Raw genomic sequence first — 26,559 nt, 5'->3', positions numbered from 1 at the left:
TAACCAATTTGGTCTTCCGTTAGTTTGACGGTTAGTCAACCGTTAACATTGGGACCAAATTGGTAATTTCGCTATAGTCAAGGGACCATTTTGGTAATTAACTTTATGGGTGGGCAATTCGATTTAGTTTTCTCGAATCGAACCGAACTAGTTTGGTTCGGTAATATACAACGAACGGTATAGAATTCTTGTATACCGAACGATTCGATAAAAAATTGATCCGAACCGATCTGAATTGTTCGGTAAAAAATTGAACTGAACCGAATACCGTTTGCTTTTTTTTTTTTTAAATATAATAATAATAATAATAAATAAATAAAAAGTAAATCCAAGTCCTTTGTTGCTTGCTTTGTCGTTCAGCTCATATTCTCACGGGTATCTCTCGTAAATGTTTTATTTGATTTATTTATGGTTTGTTATCAAAAGTTTTATATTATGTGTTATGGTGTTTACATAGTCCATATCCAAATTCTAATATATAACAAAATAGCAATCCAAAGTTCAAACAGTATTTGGTTCGGTTCGGTTTTTACCGAACAATTCAATTCGGTTTGAGTTTTTACCGAACCATTCGGTATACAAGAATCTATTACCATTTGGTTATTCGGTATATTACCGAATCTAACTAGTTTGGTACGGTACCGTTCGAGAAAACTGAACCGAATTGCCGACCCTTAAAGTTAATTACCAAAATGGTCCCTTGACTATAACAAATTACCAATTTGGTCCCAAATTAACGGTTGACTAACGGTCAAACAAACGGAGGACCAAATTGGTTAAGATTTTTAAAGTTGAGGGACTTAATTAGTCAACAAAAATAGTCAAAGATCAAATTGGTAATTTTGCTATAGTCGAGGGACCATTTCAGTAATTAACTCTAATAAAAATTCCACAGTTTTCTTATACTGTTCTAGGCCAAAGAATTGACTCTTCGGATTGAGAAATTTGAAGATTGGACCTGAACTCCTGAGATTTTAGAGAAAATATCAGCAATTTGATTCCGAGGACATATGATACCACAAGATCTTCCGAAGCAACCATATCTACTTAGTACGAGAATCATTACTATTTACTAGGATGGATTTGCCATGTTTGTTGTGTTTTTAATATTTATGTTCTTTATTAGACCTAAAAAGGGATTAAATAATTAAAATTATGACATCTTAGTTAAAATTACAAATTTATATCACTCAATGATTATGATTAATTATTTGTTGTGTTAATGTATGTCATATACTCATATTAAAATTGAACCATCAAATATTTGTCCAATCATATTAAACCATGGACCATTGACAGACATATATTTATATGATTAATTATTTGTTGTGTTAATGTATGTCATATACTCATTTAAAAGTGAACCATCAAATATTTGTCCAATCATATTATACCATGGACCATTGACAGACATATTTATTCTTAATATATTGAAGGTTACATTATTTTTAGTATGATTTTTTTTTTTTATATTTTTAGTGTATTATTTGATAAGGCGTTTGGTTGGAAAGAATGAATTATGAGAGAAAGGAATTGTAATTTGGTGGGAAAAGAATAAGGTGGAATAAAGTAGAAATTTAAATTATCGTGTTTGGTAGGGAGAAATAGAATTACTGAAATTGAGAAAGAAAGAAGTGGTATAAAAACTAAAATACCTTTGTGTAATAATAATAGTAATAATAACTAAGGGTAATAATGTCATTTCATCTATTTTGTCTTTCTCACATCCATTGAATTGCAATTCATGGGGGTACCCCATGATTGAATTGCAATTCAACAAAAGGAGGAAATTGTAATTCAGAGGAATTGCAATTCCCTCCAACCAAACAATGTAATTCACCTGTACATTGAATTTCAATTCCTTTACAACTAAATTACAGTGTACCAAACAGACATCAAAGTTCACTTTAGGTAGTATATTGAAAAAAGAATCTTCTATACATTAAAGAGTTAATTACAAAAAGGGTCCCTTGACTATAGAGAAATTACCAATTTGGTCCTTGACTATTTTTTTGACCAATTAAGTCCCTCAACTTTAAAAATCTTAACTAATTTGGTCCTCCGTTTGTTTGACCGTTAGTCAACCGTTAACTTGGGACCAAATTGGTAATTCGCTATAGTCAATGGACTATTTTGGTAATTAACTTTAAGGGTGGGCAGTTCGGTTAAGTTTTCTCGAACCGAACCGTACCAAACTAGTTAGATTCGGTAATATACCGAACAACGGAACGGTAATAGATTCTTGTATACCGAGATACCCGTGAGAATATGAGCTGAACGGCAGAGCAAGTAGCAAGGGATTTGGATTTACTTTTTATTTATTTATTTATTTATTATATTTTTAAAAACAGAAAATCAAACGATATTCGGTTCAGTTCAATTTTTTACCAAATAATTTACCAATCGGTTCGGGTCGATTTTTTATCGGACCGTTCGGTATACAAGAATCCAATACTGTTCGGTTCGATTCGAGAAAACTAAACCGAATTGGCTACCCCTAAAGTTAATTACCAAAATGGTCACTTGACTATAGCGAAATTACCAATTTGGTCCCAAGTTAACGGTTAACTAACGGTCAAACAAACGGAGGACCAAATTGGTTAAAATTTTTAAAGTTAAGGGACTTAATTGGTTAAAAAAATAGTTAAGGACTAAATTGATAATTTCACTATAGTCAAAGGACCATTTTAGTAATTAACTCTACATTAAAAATGAACATTCAGAATACTAAAATGAACATTTATTAGTGGTTCACATTGAAATGTGGACAATGATCCATAATATAATTTGTCATATTTCTTACCTACTCGTCATTTAAATAGATTATTTTCAAATGTTTTAAAAGTTGTGAAAATTTCTACTAAATAATTAATCTAATAAGTGCCAATAAACTTAGGCCTATAACGGAAAGTAAAAAAAATGTTGGTCCAGTTGTTTATTGAAATGAATGGTTCATATTCCGTTAACTATTTATTATTCTTAACTTATATAGATTTTCATAAGGAAGGTCTTAGATTCAAACCCTATCCCAATTAGAGTTGACATAATTGTTAAACATATAGTATGAATATGTTAGAATGTATTAAAAAATACAATTTTCAAAAAAAAAAAAGTATTAAAAAATACAATAAAAAATTTAACATGAACTTTGGTCAATTAATTAGCCAAACTATATACATGGCATTGACAATTGAGCATCAAAGAATAATAATAAGGAAGCTTAATTCTTTTTCCTTTTTTTTTCCATGTAATTATCTTCTTTTGATTATTTAGAACAAAACTCAATATTTTAATTATGCTTTTGCAATATTGGGAATGATTTAGGTCATTATGGTGTTAATAATTTTTATTTGTATTTCTATAATAGTACAATTGTACATTACTTTACAAATATTGTACTATTATTTTTTACCAAACAAAATTGTTCTTACCTCATTAAAGTTCCATACCTATATGTATGTATGTATATAATATATATATATATGGATTTCCGTGCAGTTGGTGTTCTCAGATGCGGTTGTGCGGTTGTTATGGTGCGAGGTTTGTGTACTTATGGTGTGTGGTTTTGCTTCTTAAGGTGCGTGATTTGTGTACTTAAAGTGCGTGGTTTGTGTACTTAAAGTGCGTGGTTTGTGTACTTAAGGTGCGTCGGCCTAAAGCTTTAGGTGCGCGTGGTTTGTGTTCTTAAGGTGTTTTGTTTGTAGCTTAAGGTGCGTGGTTTATGTACTTAAGGTGCGCCATTTTAATGCTTAAGTGCGTCAACCGCACAATCGCACTGGAACCCTTCCCCGCACCTGATCACTAGTGTGTGTGTGTGTGTGTGTGTGTGTGTGTATATATATATATATATATACACACTAGTGATCAAATGAGTCCATCCTGGTATATGCGTCCGTGTGGACAAATCTGAGTCATTATTGAATGCTTGAGATCAATGAATTAGATTTCGCCAACTATGCAAGTGAAGTCTCTAGTTGCCCGGTTGCACAATTGCACAGTTGCGAAGTTGCACAGTTGGCCAAATCTAAGCCATTGATCTCAAGTATTCAATGGCCCAGATCTGTCCACAGGAACTCATATAACAGGGTGGGCTCACGGGAACACTGGCGCGCGCGCACACATACACACACAAATGAATATATAAGATGTTCATGTAGACTAATTTGATACATCTATCTAGGATGATCAATGATTAAAAAATGATGGTGTTAATTTAATAAATATTTGTATAAGGGAATCAACTTAGGGATTCCATGCATATTTTTTTAATGTAACAAATTTAATTAGACGGTGAGGTGTCAGATGCTTTAAAAAGATCTTCATTTTTAAAAGTAACTGTCATTTATCATAACTTTCAAAAAGGGGGGAAAATCAAACAAATTGAGTCACAAAACAAATGAGCAAAAAGTTACCATATCTTTCTTGAAATTCAAGTGCACAATGTAAGAATTTAACCTTAGATGAGTTGCCAAAAGTTCTCTAAGCACTGGTTTGAAGTCCACCTATACAAGCTATGTTTGACAGCTTATTTAGGAGCTTATATCTTATTTTAAGCTACTAATAAATTTTAAGCTCTATGTGGTAATCTTTTCAAAATAAACTAGTAGCTTAAAATAAGAGCTTATTTTAGCTCAAAAAAAGAAAAAAGAAAAAAAAGTAGGGAAAATGGCACTTTTTACCCCTGAGTTATATACTTATAGCACTTTTTCCCCCTCAATTATTTAGGTAAGCACATTAGCCCCCTCAGTTATTCTAAAAGTGGTGTTTTTTCCCCCTGATATATTTAATTGACATTTATACCCTTAACGTAAACATTTTATTTATTTTACTTCTCCAACAAATTATTGCGTATACGTAGGGATGAGCACGGTTCGGTTTGAATTGAATCGGATACTATAGCAATCGAATTAATAGTTTTCGGTTATAATTCAGATCTAGAATCCAATATTTAAATGTCAATTTATTAAAATTATGTATCAAAAAAATTGAATCTTGAACCGTGAACCGGCGGTTCTGGATCCGATTCACGATTTTGAACCGCCTTTATTTTAAAATTTTATTTTTTATTTTAAAATAGTATAAATTCAACAATATATGTATTTTATTTTTTCAGTTCGGAACATGAACCGTCCGTTCTGGTTCACGATTTTAATAAACTCTAAATATCGGATTTCGATTCTAAATTGTAATTGGAATATTTCGGTTTGGTTGCTATAGTGTTTGTTTGGTTTGAACCAAATTATGGTCATAATTTGTTGGAGAAAAAAAAATAAATTAAATATTTAGTTGAAGGGTAAATATGTCCATTTAACATTTCAGGGGAGAAAACAGCCACTTCAATAATTTAGGGGGCAAAAATGCTATAGGTATATAACTCAGGGGGAAAAAGTGTCATTTTCCCAAAAAAGTAAGAGCTTATTTTAAAATGCTACCTTAGGTAGCGATTCAAAAATAAGCTAGTAGCTTCTAACTTTTTTTTTTTTTTTTCATATTTATCCTTATTATTTTAAATAAATGACATCATGTACCATTTTGGCCTTTTCTCCTATATTTTTATTCATCATCATCCTCAACTCTTCACCACCCAGCAACTCCTTAAAGTTCCAACTCTAATCGTCCGTTCATAAGTCCATCAATGAAAATTTAAGTGAGACCTATATTGAGATAGGAGATTCGCAACAATATTGCTATTTCATTATGAGATGTTAGATCATGATTATGCTAATAGTTTCATTTCAAAATGTTAAATTTTAATATGCAAACAAACCTATTTAAATTTAAAACTATTTAAATTTTATGAAGATGTCTTTTTTAGTCTTTTTACATTTATCAGCTTATTTAAAAGATAATTTTACCAAACATTTTTAAGCATAATCTGTTAGCTTAACAGCTCTTCAGTTTTTAGCTTATAGCTTCTAGCTTTTCAGCTTTCAGCTACCTTTTCAACTAAGTTTGCCAAACATAGCCATTGTCAATTTGATCAATTAAACAATACATCAAGAACACAAAAGCGTCAATGAATCACCTTGCTTTTGAGATTTGCATATTTAATTCTTTCCCAGCAATAAAATGGGATTATAACCTATAACCTGCTATAATGTCAATTGTTAAAATCAATTAGGTTCTTACTATTACGCCAAAAATTATAGTTAGTAACCAACTATCATATTTATTTCTTTATACTCTTGCACAACTGTTAGCATCACATTTTAATAATAAGATGTCGAACTTGGTCATCCAATTCAAACTTCTACTCAACGCAAATTGGCTCCAATTTCACACTTTCTTTCACCTAAGAAGAGAAAAATAGTTTCCAAAGAATGAATTTCAAGTCCTTCAAACTCTACCAATTACATGTTTGGTGCTATAAAGCTTTTAGATGTAGCTGATGGGCAAATGTCTTATCATCACTTCCCTACAATTCTACAAAGGTAAATGCTTTTAAAATTAAAAATAATAATAATAAAAATATTAAGCCAGAATGGAAGCTAAGGCAGTAGTGGAAAGATGAGAAAAAAGGATCATAAAAGAAATAATGCATTTAATTCTCAATGGGACATTGCAAAATAGTTATTGCATCCACTATGATGCATCCAATCGGATGCATTATGTCAACAATATACATTTAATAATTTAATATGTAACATATCATTATTTGAATATTATTGATCGACATGACATATCATACCATAAATATAAGTTAATATTGTATACTTTTGACTTTTTTTAATGTATGCATTTTTTTTTTTTTACAACAGTGGAATTGTAACAATTCGTCATTTTAAATTTCTTTGCATCATGTTCTAGAAATGTCACTATAGGATGATACTATACTTACAAAACAACTTGTTGCTTATGCAAGAATTGTTTTGTTCCCTTGAAGTATATAATAAACATAAGATTCATTGATTTGTCGACACATAAAATTCAACCTTTTTTGAAGAAAATAAGAGTCAAAAAGTATATTTGAAACTTTTCTATCTTTCTTTTACTTTTCCTTTTTTTTTCTTTTTTTTTTTTTTTTTGCCAAGCATAATGACAATTTCAAATTACATCAACAATTTTTAAATTTTTTGAGACGTTTCGTTCTCTATTCTCAAATTATTTCACATTTAATTTAAAATATTTAAAAGTATCTTTACTCGACAAACATTTTTCCAAATTTTGCCATTTCATGTGAAAGAATTTTAGACATATTGAATTAAATGTGAAATAATTTTAAAATACAATACTAGTAGATTATTTTTCAAAATTTAAAAATTGAGAAATAGAAATAAAATAACCAAAAAGGGAATTAAGTAACAAAAGTGTGAAAACTTAACTATCCAAAATGCAACTTAATTTCCATTGGCATATATGTATGTGAAGTGCTCCTTTAAAAGAAACTAAAGTAATATTTGGAAAGGAGAGAACAACTAATTCCGTTCATCAAATAACTCTTGCTATTTTATGATGTCAGCATTTATGTCATTTGTAGACTTATACTCTAATACTCTATCAATACCCACTTAGAGATTTTTTGTAATGTTGATTGAATATAAGTTGTATTGAATTTTATAATGGAAATTTTTGGAGTTTTAATTTTTAATTTTCTTTTACATGCAACATCAAAATCTAGCTATTATACATTTATTCCTAACAATCTCTCTCTTACTTTGAGTACATGCATTTCATTATGTGCATAAGATCTACTATCATATATTTTTCATCTATAAAAATCACAAAGTGTGCAAATAATATTTTCGGCTGTAAATTGTATCCAAATCGTATAGTATGTGGACTACTTAGTTAAGATTTCAATATAACTAAGTTAGATTGCTGGGAATGTTAGATTGCTGGGAATGTTAGATTACTGGAATGTTAGATTCCTGTTTTTGGTTAAAATTGGGATATGTAATATAATCATGTTTGGTTTAGGGTTATCTTTTATTCACACACTATAATATCCTTAACATATTTTCATATATTTTAATAAATTTAAAAATTAAAATAAATAAATAAGATAACGGTATCATATATAATTACATGATTTTAAAATATTAACTAAAATATTGAACTTGAGAAATAAAATTATTTTATATGCTAACCTAGCATAATAAAAATAAAAAATATATATATAATTACAAAAATAATTATATATGTGTGTGTGTGATAAACTAACATAACCAAGGTTATCTTACATAACCTTAGAAATTGAAGGGAATCACATTCCCTTCAAAATCCTATGTGGAGGGAATGTGACATTCCTGAGAAATGTTAGATTCCCTGAGATAATGTGAACCAAACATAGGAATGTGAGTTTTGGAATGTCACATTCCCTTAGTTATGTTATATAACCTGAACCAAACGCCCCCTTATGGTTGTGCTGATAAATTAACTTCCTTAATCTAAGATTCTAGCTATTCTCAAAAATCTTTGAAAATTTTTAAAATTTAAATAAGTTTATTCACGTCACTTCATCCCTCCCCCCCCTCCCCCCTCTCTTGACTTATTACTTAACCAAGACCATCATATATATCTCTCATATTGAAAATAAATATAGGTTTACACTAGTATAAATACATTTCAATTTTTTAAAGAGGACTTAATGTGTTGTTGGAATCTGATCTCTTGTGCACGTAAGGATACGGTCCAAAAATGAACTCTGTAGTACCAAATTTTGATATCACAATAAATTAAACAAGAATTTCAAAATCATATGATGCTGCCTCTTAATAGAATTTTTTTTAAAAGTAATTAAAAAAAAAAAAATCAACATCAGAGGGAGTTTTCCAAAATATTGAGTTAGCAAAAGTCACAAAAGCTGTCCATTATCAATTGAGAAATATGAAACAGAAAGCTTAACTTTTAATTGCTAAATTTGGGAGAAATTTAGCATATTGTCCATATTCATTTGTTTTATCAAACGGGACCATTAAGCAACGTGATTAAACATACTCTCTAATCGATCGATTATATTTATACAAAGAGTTCAATTGTGTTATCCACCTTGAGGCTGTTGGACAAATGTGTTCTTCCCATATATATATATACTAGTTTTTTACACGCATTGCGCGATTGAGATAATGCCCAATGCTTTTTTGTTAAATAAGTACTTTAAAGTATATTAAGGCAGGATTATATTGAAATTGTTCATGCATAGATAATTGAAGGTTGAATTTGCGTATTTAAATAGGTAATTCTTCTCCCAAAGGTTGAGTCCCCAACCCCAAGGGCCCCCACACTCCGACCCGACAGAGCATTGTGGGAAGTTGTAAATCACGGTGACTCAATGGTTCAGCAGACAGGGCCAAATGCTGATACGCACAAGGAATCTGCCCATTTTGGACATAATTCCCGCACTGCCGCCGCCAAGGTTCAAACCTTGGTCTCTTCTCCCAAATACTACCCACTAAACCATTGAGCTAAGCCCGTGCGAGTTAAATAGGTAATTCTAAGTTTACAAATGCAAGATAATATAGTCAATATTGATTATAATTGTCAATAAAATAATTGTATAGGTATAGTTGAAACCAAATACGGGACATAAGGGAGAACAAATAAAAATTAGGGCATAAAATATTAAAGATATACTAATATTGTTTGAGGAGATTCCGACATTAGGATTTGTGGTTAAGTTCTATTAAGACTTTAATATTAGAATTAGATTAATGGTGTAGTTATAATTCCATATTAGACTTTAATATTAGAATTAGACTAACGGTGAATTAACGGAAAAGTTAAATGGATAATCATATAATTAAGGATAAATTAGAAAATCTTAAAAGAAAAAAATTAAAACCTGAACAATATGAACCATTCATTTGATTTAATAATTTGACGGTCATTTTTTCTACCCAATGTTAATAATTAAATAAATTCGCTAGTCAAATCCGCTAACGCTAACCGCTAACTGCTGATTGTCAAACAAGGACATTGCGAGGTAGTTCTCACTTCAATTTGTTGTGTGATTTGAATACTCTCTTTGTCACAAAATCTCTCAAGTAGTTAATATGGTTGGCTTTATTAATTATATTTTTTTAATTTTTCATGGTATTGATAAAATACTTGGTAAATAAATATATAGCATTATTTTGTATTATAACTTTGATATTTAATTAGAAAAATAGTGCACAAAAAAGATAATAGATAATGTACTGAATATAATCAATTGATGAATTTGAATGTAAAAATTTGTACATTTGAGAAAAATAAAGACAATATAACTAATGAAAATATTTCTTTTAATTAATTTATTGATAATTAATAAAAAAAATTTCACTGAATAAAGACATTGTAAGGACAATGTAGCGAATATAATCAATTAATAAATTTGAATATAAAGAATTTTTATATTGAAAAAAATAAAGACAATATAACTAATAAAATTATTTCTCTTATTTAATTTATTGATAATGAATAATTTTTTTTTTTTTGAATAAAGGCATTGAGGACACATAATTCTAAATTAAAGAAATGCATATGTATTATTTTTTGTTGTAACTACTAAATTATTATTTAGATAATTTAATAAGAGTAAAATAGAGTACTAATTATGCCAACTTTGATTGGGATGAGGTTCGAACCTAAGACTTTTTTTTATTGAAATCAATGAGTAAGTTAACGGTGAACTAACGGCTATTCTTAAAATTATAACGGAATTAGTAACGGTGTGTGGGTATTTTAGGAAATTTTAGTGTAAAATTTAAATCTGGTCAATCTTTTAATCAATCTGAGCCATTCATTTGATTAAAATCTGTGACCGTCATTTTTTCTACCCATTATAGCCTAACTCTCTTGGGCTCTTATTAGTATAGATGATCATATGAGAACACATGCTTAGGTGAGAATAAATCGTGTGCATCCATCTAATATTTTTTAATGGTCTACATTAGATTAAGTGTGTGCAAACACGAATTAAATGTGTGCAAACGCGATTAAGTGCGTTTGCACACATTTAATTCACGTTCGCACACACTTAATCTAATCTAGACAATTAGATGGATGCACACGATTTGTTCTCATGTTCTCACCTAAGCATGTGTTCTCATTGGAACCCTACTATATATATATATATATATATATATATATACTTTAGACAAGTTCAAGTGAAAACATGTGTTCTTATAAAATATATATGAAATAATAATAGTTGTCGATCTGGCATACGATTCTAAAGTAAAACGGTTGGGAAGTGACGCAGAGAGTTGAGTTTAGCATTCAATTCTATCATTGAAATGTGATGTTGACTACTACATAAGTATAATGGAATAAAATTATCTTTTTGCTAATATATATAACATTCGGTGTAGTGATAAACGGTTGAGCCTGACAATTGATATCATAGCAAGTCACAAATTAGAATCTTGTTGAACTATTGGGCGAAGGGTTGGAAGGACTCGGCGACACTTGATCCTAACAAATATGACAAAAAGCAGTGACAATTTAAAAAGTAGTACAAACAAATTTAACATATCAATAGATACACTATGAAGCTAGATTTTCGTGGTACCGTTCTTGTAATAAATGACAAGGTGGACACGGTTCTATGTTCATAATTGTTGAACTCAATGTTCATAATTTTTGAACTTCATATTCACAATTAGAGACTCTATGTTCTTAATTATAGAACTCTATATTCGTAATTATGACAGTTTTGGAACTGTGTCCACCTTGCAAGGTGGACACGGTTCCATAGCATAATTTGCCATAAATGAGCCCTTACCAAATGAGTTATAAACAAGATTCAACCTTTAGATCTCCAAGACGAAATACAATAAACACACAGTTCTACCAATGAGTCTTTTAAGATTAATTATAATTTTTTTGTCTTTAGTTTTCTTAACTAGCTAGGTAAAAATTAAATATTGGGCCCTCTAAAATTTTAAACCTTGTGCTGTTGTACAGCCCAAAATTCAGCCCTGGCTTTGTGTAGTACACAAATAAAATTTATAATATTATATTTATGAAGAAGACAGACCATCTACACAATAAGCGGATCACACGATCACCTCTAAAACTACATGACTATGTCTGTTCCTAAATTATCTAGCTTTTTTACTTTGTCTTTATCTTATTTTAATTATTCTGGTCATTAAATAAAACTAGCAACTATAGGTAATTTGGTAGGAAGTTTGTTGAGTTAATACCCAAAATTGTCCTCGACTATAGTGGTTTTTCTCAATTTCGTCCTAAACGACTTTGGTGACCTAATCTAGTCCCAGACTTTTGTGTTTCGCTCAATTTAGTCCTCCGTTTGTTATTCCATCAAATTGGTGTTAAATAAAGGCACAATTCAATAATATCAATATTGACCTCTCTTTACTTTCAACCTGCGAAGTGAGAAATCTCTCTTTCTTACACGAATTACACCCAGAGTTACTTTCAGACCTACAAATCAAATTTTATATTCGCAGCTTTAGAAGTGATTCTGGGAGTAATTCGTAAAAAAAAAAAGAGGGATTTCGCACTTCACATGTCTATGAATAAAGAGATGCCAATATTAAAATTACTAAATTGTCTATTTATTTAACAACAAATGGACGGAATAACAAATGGGGGACTAAATTGAGCAAAAACACAAAAGTCTGGGACGAAATTGAGTAAAAACACAAAACTCTGGGACTACATTAAGTCACCAAAGTCGTTTAGGACAAAATTGAGAAAAACCACTATAGTCGAAGACGATTTTGGGTATTAACTCGATGTTTGTTAGAACATCTACTTGTATATATATTGTAGAAATAAAATGAAGGGACATCATCCTGGATTTAAAAAATTTTACTATCTTCTTCTGGTGCTCTCTTCTCCCTCTATAGATTTCTTTTCTGGAGGCCTCCACTAGGGATGGCAGCGGGGCGAGGAGTATACTCCCCGTCCCCGTCCCCATCCCTGGCGGGAAATTGAAAATAGTTCCCATCCCATCCCCATAGAGAATTTGGTGGGGACGGAGAATCCCCGTCCCCATTCAACTTTTAGTCAAAATCTTAAATTAATATATATATATATATATATATATATATATATATATATATATTCGGGCACAGGGTTGGGCTAGGGAGGGGTGTCCCCGTCCCCGTCCCCATTTCCCGAAAATTTTTCTCATTCCTGTCCCTGTCGGGACAGAGACGGGCCGGGAATTCCTGTCGGGAACGGGACGAATTGTCATCCCTAATCTCCACCCTCGAAAGTGGGAAACAACAACAATACAAAACAATCAAAAATATTCCTTATATAATCGTATAATATATAAAATATAAAATCCAACTGCTAAATTGAAAATTTGAATCCATTTTAACCCAACTAAAAGTACTAATTCAAATTTAAAAATTAAACTATAGACCCTTTTTTAATTAGAAAATGAGATTTTTAATTGAAAGTGTAATCAAATTCCATAGTTGTGTTTTAAAAGGTTATCAACCAAATACTAACTACTGTTGAATCACATTCGTAGTGTATAAAACCATGAATCAAACACACCCTAAAGTATTGAGGCAATATAATTACATTAACTATAAGAGCTTATATCCCAAAACAAATGCAACACTTCCTTCCATGTGTATTTGACAATTTATTTTTAATAGGATGGTTTTGTCAAATCTATCTTATCGTAAATTATAATTAATACAATATTTGTCCGATGAAGACACTTAGAAATGGCTAAGGAAGGTTATGACATGGATGGATAAGGGATCAATATATAAATATTAACCTTAGCTTAATGTGGTCAAATTGACATTAATTAACTTTCATTTCTTAAAAAAAAAAAAAAAAAAAAAAAAAAAAAAAAAAAAAAAACAAACAAACAAAAATAAAAACAAAAATCTAATAAACAATATATGATCTGTGTGCAGTGTGCACATTTGTCATTTACGAGTTCCTTGAGGCAAGGATCTTTGGTTCAATTTCTAGTTGAGACATTTTCTACCATTTTAGTATTTTTAAAGATTTTTATGTTATTTTAAAGATAATATAATTAATAATATTTGACTAATTTTGAACTAAATATATATAATTTATAAGAAAATGGTCAAATAAGTCCGAACAAGTATTAATAGTGCAATTAGGCTCCTGATCTTAAATCAAAGAACAGAAGACGCACTACTGGAAATTATGATATTTTCGACCACCTGAAAGTGATCTTAAATCAAGTTGATACCAAAAAGTGGTCGGAAATAGCAACAAAAATTTTCCCGGATACCAAAAGTGGTCGGAACAAGGCTTTCGACTTGATTTAAGATCATTTTCGCGTGGTCGAAAATTCCATAATTTCCAATAGTGACGGAAGAAGGCATTTTCCACTCAAATCAAGCTAGGATGTTGTAAATGGTTTCTCAAAGACATTCACTACTATCACTTCACCAAGCTACAAAACAGTCTTTATTGAATCTTTTCATGGAAGATCATCCTTGGAAAGAGCTCATACGAAGAAGAATAAAAAGATTTGTTAGGCACATTGCTACTTATTTGACACCTACAAGTCTACACACAAGAAAAATTGGTGATAAGTAGACAAGTTCTTTTGAACCAAAGTGTGCGTATACACTAATAGAAAAAAGTCTTGACCCTATGGTTCATAAGTTGCACAAGTCGATCGAGGGATTTGGAAACGAATTTTTTGGTGATTGTGGAGCTTCTGAGCAGGTACTACTTATTGAGCGAAAACAAAAAAAAAATTCAAATTTTAAGTTGGCGTTTACCTCTCCTCATCTATAAAAAGGAGAACCCCAAATTTAGAAGAAGAAGCTAGGAAAACTATTTACGGTGATCAAAGTACTGAAAGCTATTGAAAGAGAAACTTGATGCATTGCAAAATCAAGGATTCTAAGCCTAAAGAATAATCACTTTGATTCTTTCAAAGTCCAACACTCAACAAATATCATATTTCCTGGCAAAGGAATTGAAGTTGGAAGATCATTCTAGCAAGGCGACTTGGTGATTAACTATTGATTAGTTCTTGATCAGGCAATGAAGGATAAGTTAACGAGACTCTCGTGGCTATCTCAATGATTGCCAATCGGAAGAAGTTGATGGCTTCTCTTTCACTTGTATTGTGCAATTCATTCATTATGAAATCTTCATTGGTGATAATGGAGAAGAGTAGAATAGTAAATTTCTCCGAACCACTATAAAATCAATCTTTTTCTTGCACTTTACATTTTCATTACTTCTACTAAGCAACTAACCTCATACTCCCTACACACTTTAATTCCACAATCAAGTTATATGTTATGCCAACACGTACTATAATGAAATCCACATTTCCAATTCCCTTTCCTGTCTTCACCCCTCTTAAATTAATGTACTTTGCTAATTTTATAAACGCAATGGGCAAATTTCTGCAAAAATAATAATATAAATAAAAAATTTATCCATTGCGTCATCGGATCTCACCTCAAATTTGTGAAAAATCCAATTTTTATCACCAATGTCCCAGCCAAACACTGCCCATGGACTTGTGTCATTTAGTGTCACATTGGAGAAGTGTCTGCAACAATATTATATCCACACAGCATAAATTAATGGGAAAAATCCAAATTAAAAAATAAAAATAAAAAGGATAGCACAAAGATGTTTGCAACTCCTAGACCTAGTTTTGTTCATCTTCAGTGAGAGCATTAAAAGTGCCAGAGGAGATACTTCCCAATACAAATAAAGAAGAAGAAGGTAAGGCAGTATAATAATGGTTAAAAAAGGATCCCAAACATAAAGAAATGAATATTTAGGCATTGATTTAGCCTAGGGTTTTGGAAAGTGGGGGTTGGGGTGGTGGGGAGTCAAAGTGCATATATGAGGCTGTGGAGGAAGACACAATAAAAACCTTAGATGCCAGACAAAGTTGTTGAAAGATTAGAAGGGAATATTTGGGAGTATGATAAGGGAATTAGAAGGTAATGTAGTGTGTGTATGTATGTATGTGTGTTTTTTTTTTTTTTCTTTTTTCTTTAGGTTTATGCACATGCACATACTTCACCACACATATTTCAAACTATACAGTACTCTCTACTACAAAACAAATACCCCTTTGTAGCGCTCTCTCTCTCCCTCTCAAGTCAATGGGTCTACTTGTACTTTATGTTCATACATATATATTCGTGTACATGTACTAATATATTACTATATGCATATATAATATATACTAGCTAGATGTGTGTGTATTGTATTATATATACTTATGTGTAAAAGAAAATTTTTAGTGTCATTGTCTTCGGTGTCTCTACTAAAAACAGTAACAGTATAAGAATATTTCAGTCCTAACAAGTAATTGAAAAAAAAAAAATCTATCACCCAAAATTATTCCGATATTCAATTTCTTTTTAGACATGACAATCTAGATCAGAGCAAGAGATAACGAATTTTTTGTACCACTAGTTTGGAAGAAATCACATCTTTTCATTGTCATTTTAAAATTTAATATGATTAAAATATAGTTGTCTTTTTCATTTTTGAGGTACTAGACTAGGTGATATAAAAAAAAATTTATTATATATATATATATATATATATATATATATATATATATATATATATATATATATGCTTAGGATCGGAGAAAACTAAGAACAAATCTCGACTTTACTTCTATAAAAATTTGACGGATCTAATCAGATTAAAAAAAAAATGCGGTGACATTTTCGTAATTATCATCAATTTCACCATGCAAACTTTAACACTTAAATATGCAATCTTTTACAACTAACTATGCAAATTTGGTTATAATCCTTCACTTGACAAGGCAACTTTTGGAGTAGTATTGTTCTCACACTCGGGAGTCTATTTGGCAGCCATAAACGGAGTTCTTCCGGCTTGCACGAGCCCTATTATGGAAGAGACCCTTGCATGTAAAGAGGCCTTGTCCTGGTTGAAAGACCGTATGGGCACTTTTGTCCTCTTGAAGACTAATTGCTCTTCCCTTCATCACATTCTTACCACCCCTACGATAGAGCTTCGGTCTTATGTTGGTATTGCTGCAAGCGACTGTAGGAACATTATACACTCTCTTTCTGTAGGAACATTGTACTGTTACTCTTGTTTCTAGAAGTGCTAATACCCTAGCTCATACTTTAGCTTCAAAGGCCTATTCTCACCCAGAATTATTGTATTGGGACTCTGTCCCTCCTGACTTTGTTTCAGATCTTTTACAGTAATCCATTTCTCGCTTTTGCTTTCAAAAAAAGAAAAGAAAAAAAAAACTATGCAAACCTGGTAAATTTTATAAAATCAATAAAAAAAAATTAAATTTTAAATATAAACCATAAATGCTAGACCCTAAGTATTAAAAAGTGAAATATTAAACCAAATAAAACCAAAAAACTCAGTCAATAAAATCAAAACTCTAAGTGCAATGCACTTTCGTATTTTTGTAAGTACAATCTTTTAATACTAAACATGCAAAATGTGCAAACCTTGAAAAGTCTAAAAATTACAGATTTTGGTGCTCATGTTTGCATAGTAAAGTTGGTGATACTTACGAAAATGTCACCGTGTTCAGTTTGTTGTGCATTCTGTCCCAGTTTGTTGTGCATTCATAGTGTGATTGATGTGCATCAATCCCACTTTGTTGTGCAGTCCGTTTTTGTTTTGTCATAGCCTTTAGATCACTCCAAATGAATGATCTGGATTAGTCCTCACGTCCTCACCTAAGGATAAGTCCTCACCTGATTTGAAACATATATATATATATATATATATATATATATATATATATATATATATATATATATAGAGAGAGAGAGAGAGAGAGAGAGAGAGAGGGGAAGGATAAGTGAGAATGAGCGTCCAACTGCAAATGCAAAACTGTAATGTGTATTAGCCTATTAACCTTCTTGATTTGATCGAGTCATAATTAGCTATATGGGCATCTTAAGTTGGCTTACCTCTTTGTAATCCTTTGTCGATTAGGGTCACAAGAGAAGGTTTACTCAGTACGCACTTTTGGGTAGTGGCTACAAGTTTCCCTTGTCACTCAACAAAAAGTGCACTATGTAATACTACAAAATAATGCATCCTATTACATGTAAAAGTGCATTCAAGAAATGTACATACTCTAAAAGTGCACCATGCAGAACTACAATTTGCAATTTTGTGCAGTGCACTTTCACACTAGCTTGAGTGTGCTTTTTGACCTGATCCGTCTCTTATATATATAAAAAGTGGCTAGGGTCTCTTAGTTTTGGTGGTAGATGGGGGTAATAAACCAAATTGGGGAATGGATCCTCATTTTGGTCACATTATTAAAAATCAAAATACTTGACTAATGATCCAAATTGATGTTGGATGTGTTTATAGTAAGAGGTTGGAGTTGGTGTGTTGGTAGAGTAGGGCCGGGGTAAGTTAAAAAGAGAAGAGAAGAAAAGAAAAGAGAAAGAGAGAATTGAAGAAGTAGGTTGCGTTGAATAATAACATTATCCTTGCTGCCCATTCTATAGCATGGAAATGGAACGCCTTTAAAATTCATTAATGTCCTGGAATGATAAAGGAAGAAATATATGTGCAGTAAAAAAGTAAATGAGATGGAGAAAGAAAAGACAAGAGGTAGTAGAGAAGAATTGAAGAAGCAAAGAGGGTGGGGGAAAAAGAATCACAGAGAGGAGTCTCTTTCTCTCTCAACCATTTTTTTAACCCGTCCTCTACGGGGAAGTAATCGAAAAGGAAATCAATCAAAAAGTGACCCTTTATCTTTTTTTTCTTTCTTTTTTTTTTTTTTTTAATTTGATGAGAAATAATAATTTTATATATATATATATTATTATTATTATTGCATTTGCAGCTGTTTTGCTTGTTTTGACTAGTGAGTATAGATGGATAGAGAGACCTCATTGTTCTAGTGTCATTTTCCGAGATATACTCTCGAGGAACACCACACCCAAATCCTCCCCCCATTCCCTTCTTCAATTCTCCTCCTTTTCCATTCCATTCCATTCCTTTCTGGAATTCCTTTTCTTTTTCTCTTTAATTTGAAACTTCTTTCTCTCTCTCTCTCTTTATCTCTCTTTCTTTCTCCTTCAATCCTCTAAAGCTGCATCTTCACTAAATCAAGAACCTGCACGTACAAAAGAGAGCTGCTTCTATCTAGCTAGCTTTGTAGAAAAGAAAAGGCAAAAGGGAGCTGGGAAGGTGAGGTAGCCATTCTTGCAAGTTTTGTTGAGAGAGAATACAATATATAAAAGAAAGAAGGTGAAAACATGCCCTTAGAAGGGGTTTTCATTGAACCCTCCTCTCGTTCTAACCCTCTTCCCGATCTTTCTCTCCACATTAGCCCGCCCAACAACACCATATCGTCTTCCCGGCCGTCGTCTTGTATCAATGAATTGGTAGCCGCCGCCGCCGGATTCGATCTTCCCACCAACCACCGCCGCCACCGTCAAACGGACAACAACACTAGTACCTCCGCCGCCGCCGCCGTGTACCCGGAGCTGTCGTTGGCGAACCCGACCGCCACCGCAGCGGAGGAGAACCGGTTCTTGAGAACCGGGAGGGAACAACAACAACAACATCAGACTTTACAAACTTATCCTCAACCTTATCATCTCCAAACGCATACTTTTCAACAGAATAATAGTAATAGTAATAACAGCAGTTGCAGCCAGATGAGCAACATAAATCATGGGGTTTCACTGTTGGATGTATCCGACGGTTTGCGGCCCATCAAGGGCATCCCGGTGTATCAGAACCGTTCCTTCCCTTTCCTCCCCATGGACCGAGAAAACAAGGATCCCAGCAAGATGTGCTTCTACCCAATGCCGCCGCCGCCGCCGCCTACCGCCTCCATTTCCCACTCTCCTTCCCCCTTCTTTAACCCCGTCGTCGATCATCTATCCCTCTTGAACAACCCCTCTCCTTCCTCCTCCTCCTCCTCCGCCGCCGCCGCCGCAGCAGCTTACCGGAGATTCAACGGCCTCTCTTCCGCTTACCAGCTGCCCCACAACCAGTACGGCGGAGTTGGAATCGGAGCCACCGCAGCTTCTCACCACCATCACCACCACCCTCACCACGATGCTCCGCCGTCTCACGGGATGATGATGAGATCGAGATTTCTCCCTAAGCTTCCCGCGAAGCGAAGCATGCGGGCCCCCAGAATGCGCTGGACCAGCACCCTCCACGCCCGCTTCGTCCACGCCGTCGAGCTCCTCGGTGGCCATGAAAGTGGGTAAACAAATAAATCTTTAATTTAATAATTTCTTTAATTAATTCCCCCCCTTAGCTTTTCTTGTTCGCGATTTGATGATTTGATTTTATTATATATATAGGGGCAACTCCAAAATCAGTACTGGAACTAATGGATGTCAAAGATCTCACTCTAGCTCATGTGAAGAGCCATTTGCAGGTAAGAGCAAAACTTAAAGATAGAAAAAGAAAAAGGGAATATCTTTCAATCCCTCTCTCTCTCTGGGGTGGGTTGAGCTGAGTAGCTCCGGCACAGTAGCCGATGAGTGCAGTGAATGAATGAATTAAAGAATACACAGTAAAAGAAGTCTGATTTTCTGATGGCAGAGATAGAGAGAGAGAAAGAATAGTGTAACAGACAAAAGTAAGTCATCATTTCTCAATAATACAGCCTAGCCGTATTAGAGTAGTAGTGTTTATTGTTTATTGTTACTACCTCCTTATCAAACATCGACCTCGTGACTAATGACCAGAAAAAAACAACATTTTCAGTACTTCACAACCTCAGATTTATGCCTGCACGCACCAAAACTCATCACACTCTCTCTCTCTCTCTATATATATATATTGAAGTATATGTATGTATTCTAGCTGTGAAGAGAGATGGAGGGCTTGATTATATTTTAGTTGTTCTTAGAGCAACCCAAAAGCTATTTGATTTGGTTTTGAATTTAATTTGCAAAATGGTTTCCCAATGCAGATGTATAGAACTGTTAAAACCACTGACAAGCCTGCTGCTTCCTCAGGTAATTCATACTTTGATAATTTTAGTCTCTTTTTAGCCTAATCATTATTGCATATATATATTCATGCAGTTTTTTTTGTTTTTTATTCACCATACAACTCCAGAAATGCATGCATTATTGCATTACCAGATAGATATTGTAGAGGAGATTGAAATTCAATTCAAGTATTTTGTTTTTTTATTTTTTTTCGTTGGTTTTGAAGGGCAATCCGACGGGTCCGGAGAAGAAGATCTCACCGTGCTGGGAAGCACCGCCGCAGGCGGCGGCGGGATTCGGCTCATGGATCAAAGAGGGCATCCGGCGGCGGCGGTGGCGGATGGGTCGTCGGAACCGGATTTCCCTAACTCCACAACCACCACTCTATGGAGCAACTCTTCAAGGTAAGATTATCAGATCAGAAACCATTGATTGAAATTAATGGAGTGAGTAGTATCATTTAAGTTTCTTGAATTGTCTTTTACACTTTTTGAAAAGAAAATGGAAAAATCTTTAGCGAATAAAACGCGCACGTACAATCTGCACCAGCAGATAGCAGGTGACTTTTAAGAGTAATGGAAATTTGAATATAGAGAGAGAGAGAGAAAGGGATTAATTTCATTCCCTTTTTCTTTTGCATGAATCTCATCAGAAATGCAAACGCACGTCCACCATTTTCTCAGCAACAAAAAGCTTCCTCTCTCTCCCCTCCCCTCCCCAGCACCTTCAGCTTTTGCTTTTCTTGTCTTTCATCTCTTTTAATACCATTCTCCATCTCATAAATCCCTCTATCTATCTATCTATCTATCTCGTACCTAGTACAACATATACCTTTCTACTGTACATATATATATGTATATATGTATATATCTATCTATCACTTACTGCAACACATATTTTGGACCATATTTGCGTAGTGTTAGTTGATGGAGTCACTGTGATTTGGTCTTGTCTGCTGAGTCATTGAGTCACGATAACTTACATCCTTCTAAATGGGACTCTTAGGGTTGGGGATTCAGTCTTTTGGGAGAGGAAAGAAGTAATGATGGAATGGTGATTAAGTGGAGGGTTAATTAAGAAAGTAAAAAAGCAAACCATTGCCTCACTTTTTCAGTCTAGTTTTTTTTTTTAATAAATATAAATTAATGCATTTTGTGTTTATTCTGTTCACGAGGTGATTTTAGCATATATGAGCAGAAAGGGACCAGAATCTTGACTTAAGTGCTCTCCTTTTCTCAAAGTAGTATTTATATAAGCCATCCATTGTTTTTGTGTGCGTGTGTTTGTCTTTGTGTGTCTTTTGATTCAAAAAATAGACATGCCCGCACAGTCTATATATCATATATGTGTGTGTATATATACACACACATATACATTACATATATACATACACACCCACATATACATATAGAGAGAGAGTTCAACCTTATTTGGAATTTTGGATCCATAATCTTCTCTAAAATGTCTTTAGTTTTGTCTGGATTCTTGCCCTCTTCCCCAAGCTAATTATATTCTCTATCTTGTCTTTTTAATTACTTTTAGATTTTATATATATATATAGTTTTTGTGTGTGTAATAATTAGAAAAATCCTAGGGTACTGGATCAACCAAAAAAAAATGTTTCTTGCAATAATCATATATCATACATTATGGATATATAACACCCAAATACATATAACTTAATATATATCCCCCCACACACACATATATACATATATATGGACTTGCTTCATCCACCGTCTCCTGTCTCCAGGCTGGAGCGGTGAAAAGTCCCTAAGTTTAAACTTTATAAGTGTGTGTGGACGATATTTTGGATTTCAATCTGGGATGGGTCTCAAAGGGCTAGTTGCTAATATGAATATATGATTAATTAGAGATTCTGTTTAATGTTCCCTTCTTATTATGTTTAAGAGAATTCAATTATATTCAAAAAGAATTTTGTGCTAAATTTTTCAGCAGCAGAGAAGCATGGCTACAAACTAATAGTTCCCAGGAGAGCAATGGGTTGATCAGATCATCATCCTTTCCAACACAACAAAGATGTGGTCACCCAATCGACGTAAGCACACAAAACCTCTCATCATATAAAGTGTCTCATACTTATGCTACTGAACTATATATATGGTTATCGAATTGAATGTAATATAGTGCTTTAATTTAGCCATATTTTTACAAATTTATTTTGCAGGACTGTGAAAAGAACCCTAGTTTGGAATTCACATTAGGCAGGCCAGACTGGGTCCAAAAGGAGCGTGACTAAAACAACATTATTGAACCAAACCGAGCTACTCGATCAATCCACTATCCGCTATCGTCTGGTTTTGGGTTTTACTAATTAGGTTATTCTTTTTGTTTTACTTCTTCCTTTTGGTTTTTTTGGGAATGAATTGAAAAAAAAGGAATGCATTATTCGATATATATAAATATAAAAAAGAGGTATTTCTAGCTTGAACTGCTCCATCCCATATATATATATATATATACTTGCATTCTCAGCCGACAGACAGCCAAGGTTTTAACATACTAAAACAGCCATGCACGTAAACCTCCTCCTCCTCCTCTTTGTAGTTTTCTTTTCCCTTATTTTTTGTTTTTGGCTTCGTCTGCTGAATTACTAGCTTAGCTGAAATGCAGTTTGAAGATATATATATGGGAGAGGGGGGGAGGGTGAAGAAGATGATGTATGCATGGCGGAGTATATATATTTTGCTAATGTTTGAGGTCAAGGAGATTTTCAATACAAAGAAGAATTGAGTTTTTGGAAATGAAGATAATGTTGTCTGCTGACATTAATTCATTGGTTGCATTATATTGTGGTATATATATTATATATATACAATATACAATAATTAACTTGTATATATTTGTTTTTGTATGTTACCATTTGGTGATAATAATCATAGAGAACTAAGGTCAAGATGATCACATTTCAATATAACTTTTGTCATAATGCCATATATAAATTCACAAATAAAAAATAAAAAATCTCTTAGTTAAATTTTTTTTAGATGTGAACCCAAAAAGAAAACAAAAAAAAAAAAAATATTAATACTCCAAACATATATGGATACTCTTTATATTAGGCATTGGAGGAAAGAAAAAATAAAAATAAAAATAAATGTCGAAACTAAAATTCATTGTTCCTCATCTCGATCTTATAGTATCACAAATAATCCACGTCACAAAACTATCTTTTCTGTTTGGCTAAAAGTTAAGAAATTGTATTTATTTCTGTTTGGTTCATATTTTGAAAGCGAACATATAATAATAATAATAATAATAATAATTATTATTATTATTATTATTATTATTATTATTATTATTATTATTATTATTATTATTATTATTATTATTATTATTATAGTGATGGTGGTGGTGGTGGTTGTGTCGTGGTGGTGGCCTGGTATTGGTGTTAGTGGTGGTGGTGGTGGTGGTGGTGTCGTGGTGATAGAGGTGGTGGTTGTGTGGTGGTGGTGGTGGTGATAATGATAATAATAATAATTTGAAAAATTAGCTTGGAGAGAATTGAAAGAAAAGAGAGACATGAAAATAAATTATCCGAAAAAATATCTTCTGACTAAAAATATAATCTAAGAAGAAATTTTTCACTAAATTGAACCTTTTTCCATTGACCAGAATGATTATTTTTCTTTGACTTTATTTTCTTTGAGTAGCCAAACACGGAAAAAAAATAATAATAATAACTTCCGAAAATCATTTTTCGAATTGTCAAACGGAGCTGCAGTGTACTTATTTTTTGTGGATTGGAGTTGTATGTGACACTATTCCAAGAGTTCTACTACGTGTACTCCCTAATCTTACCCCCTAAATTTTACTCCCTGATGTGACGGATTCTGATAAGTTATTTTTTTCATGTAGGTCCCAATACAAGTGTCTACATCAAAGTTTTGTGTTTGGGAGTACAAAATGGGAGTACATGTAATATTTTCCCTGTTCCAATTCGGTCTCGTATGTGACACTGACACCCAATTGATCCTCTATAAAAAAAATGGTTAGAAGAAAGATAGGAGTCAGTCAAATTATCTATGAAGTCAGTGTACTATAATATTTTGTCCAATTTAGTCCTTGTACTATACCTTTATTATGTTCAATTTAGTCTCTCTACTTTAAAAAGTGGTGAAACTAATTAAGGACAATTGTCTAAATCTCATTAAGAACATGGTTGTAATTATTTATTTTGGATATACTAATTTAATATATTGGTGGTAAAAATAATTAATTTTAAATACTTATAAAGTAATATATGAGTAAGAATATTAATATCGTCAGCGCCACGTAACCTAAGTTAACGGTAATATTAACACCATTAATTATTGCCGTTAATTGCACCACTTTTGAAAGTACAGAGACTAAATTGAACAAAATATAATGTTATAATACAGGGATCTCGTAAGTACTTTTATCTCTGAACACCTATTGAATGTGTTAGCCAACCAGTCAGTAGCCTAATTATGCGTTATATATATAGCCATATGCAATATGTTCTTCAATTCCCTAATCTGGTAAATGGAATAGCTAAAAGGTCATGAATTTTAACAATAAATTAATATTTTAGTTAAAATAGAACACATATTTCAACTATATACAATTCGAAACATGACCTATATTGCTCTACATGTATCACACTTGAAAGTTGAAACAACACATAAATTGTTGTTAATCTATCGAAACCTTACCCATCAAAAACTCCGATCCATTTTATAAAAATATGAAAACTGAAATTCACTCTATAGTGTACGTATATTTCGTGGAGTATATTTTTAAATAAAGCATTATATTAATTAATTATATATGCACATACATACTATGTAAAAATAATTACAACAATGGTTAAATAATTCACTTTGCCCCTGATGAGAAATATACCCTTGTATATACGATCGTGTACCTACTTTGTACGTACAGTCCCTGATGAACATTTCCCAACCGGATCCGACCAGAAAGGTCCCGACCCGACCTAAATTAAGGACCGGTCTTTCTCTCGGGTGCGAGCCCTTATTTTATGGCAGCATAACCTAAGCTCGGTTTCGACATCCATGCTCTTATTGGATTTTCTCCCGCAAAACCCCTCTGCCTATCAGTTTGCCCGACCTCACTGCATGTGAGTTTATCAGGAATCATTGCTCACGTGGACGCATGTGTCCCCTCTCAACCTCTATAAATACTACATTAAATACTTAGGAGCCTACTGTCATTTGTTCCCGAGCTCGATTACAATAATCACTATATCACTTAAACCGTATATCCAGGTGTATTCGATCACTACATCAGCCCCTTAATTATTCCATAACTATTTTACTCTCATTAAATGACGTATTGGAGGAAAAAAAAAAAAAAAAACTATAATAGAATCAAATGATGACCATATTGCTTATAAATTAATGAAGAAATTTTAATTTTGGTCTTATGACTATAGGGGTTTTGTCAATTTCAGTCTCTGAGTTTTAAAAATGTCAATTTAGTACCTTAACTATGCAATTTTTGTCAATTTTGATCACTCCGGACAAATTCCGCCAGAAAATTTTAATTGTTAAAATAATGAGAGTATTTTGATCATTTCACATCTTTTTTCTTCTTCCCAGGCGAGTCCATTCATTCCTCTCCCATTTCCGGCGAATGCAATGAACTAAGATGATGGGGAAAGGATGCTTGATGATATTAAAGATAGGAT

The 26,559-nt window shown here is 32.6% G+C and overlaps 1 protein-coding gene across 3 annotated transcripts; it reads left to right on the top strand.

Annotated features, from left to right (window-relative positions):
* The first annotated feature begins 1,629 nt into the window (after window positions 1–1,629).
* On the top strand, window positions 1,630–23,660 carry LOC109167478 (transcription repressor KAN1). Of its 3 annotated transcripts, none has more exons than XM_019316484.1 (7): window positions 1,630–1,634; window positions 19,149–20,124; window positions 20,229–20,305; window positions 20,846–20,891; window positions 21,094–21,271; window positions 22,824–22,926; window positions 23,056–23,660. In XM_019316484.1, exons 2-7 carry the CDS (start codon window positions 19,164–19,166, stop codon window positions 23,125–23,127), a joined length of 1,437 nt encoding a protein of 478 aa, XP_019172029.1. In that variant the 5' UTR covers window positions 1,630–1,634; window positions 19,149–19,163; the 3' UTR covers window positions 23,128–23,660. The 3 variants fall into 3 exon arrangements, with proteins under 3 accessions (XP_019172029.1, XP_019172030.1, XP_019172031.1); XM_019316485.1 differs by lacking the exon at window positions 1,630–1,634 and adding an exon at window positions 18,337–18,352; XM_019316486.1 differs by lacking the exon at window positions 1,630–1,634 and having other exon boundaries at window positions 18,955–20,124; window positions 22,827–22,926.
* The last annotated feature ends 2,899 nt before the right edge of the window (window positions 23,661–26,559 follow it).

Source organism: Ipomoea nil, unplaced genomic scaffold (assembly GCF_001879475.1).
Source record: "Ipomoea nil cultivar Tokyo-kokei standard unplaced genomic scaffold, Asagao_1.1 scaffold3169, whole genome shotgun sequence".
Taxonomy (NCBI): domain Eukaryota; kingdom Viridiplantae; phylum Streptophyta; class Magnoliopsida; order Solanales; family Convolvulaceae; genus Ipomoea; species Ipomoea nil.
The sequence above is the reverse complement of the archived record's forward strand: the minus strand, read 5'-3'. Positions and strand labels throughout refer to the sequence as shown.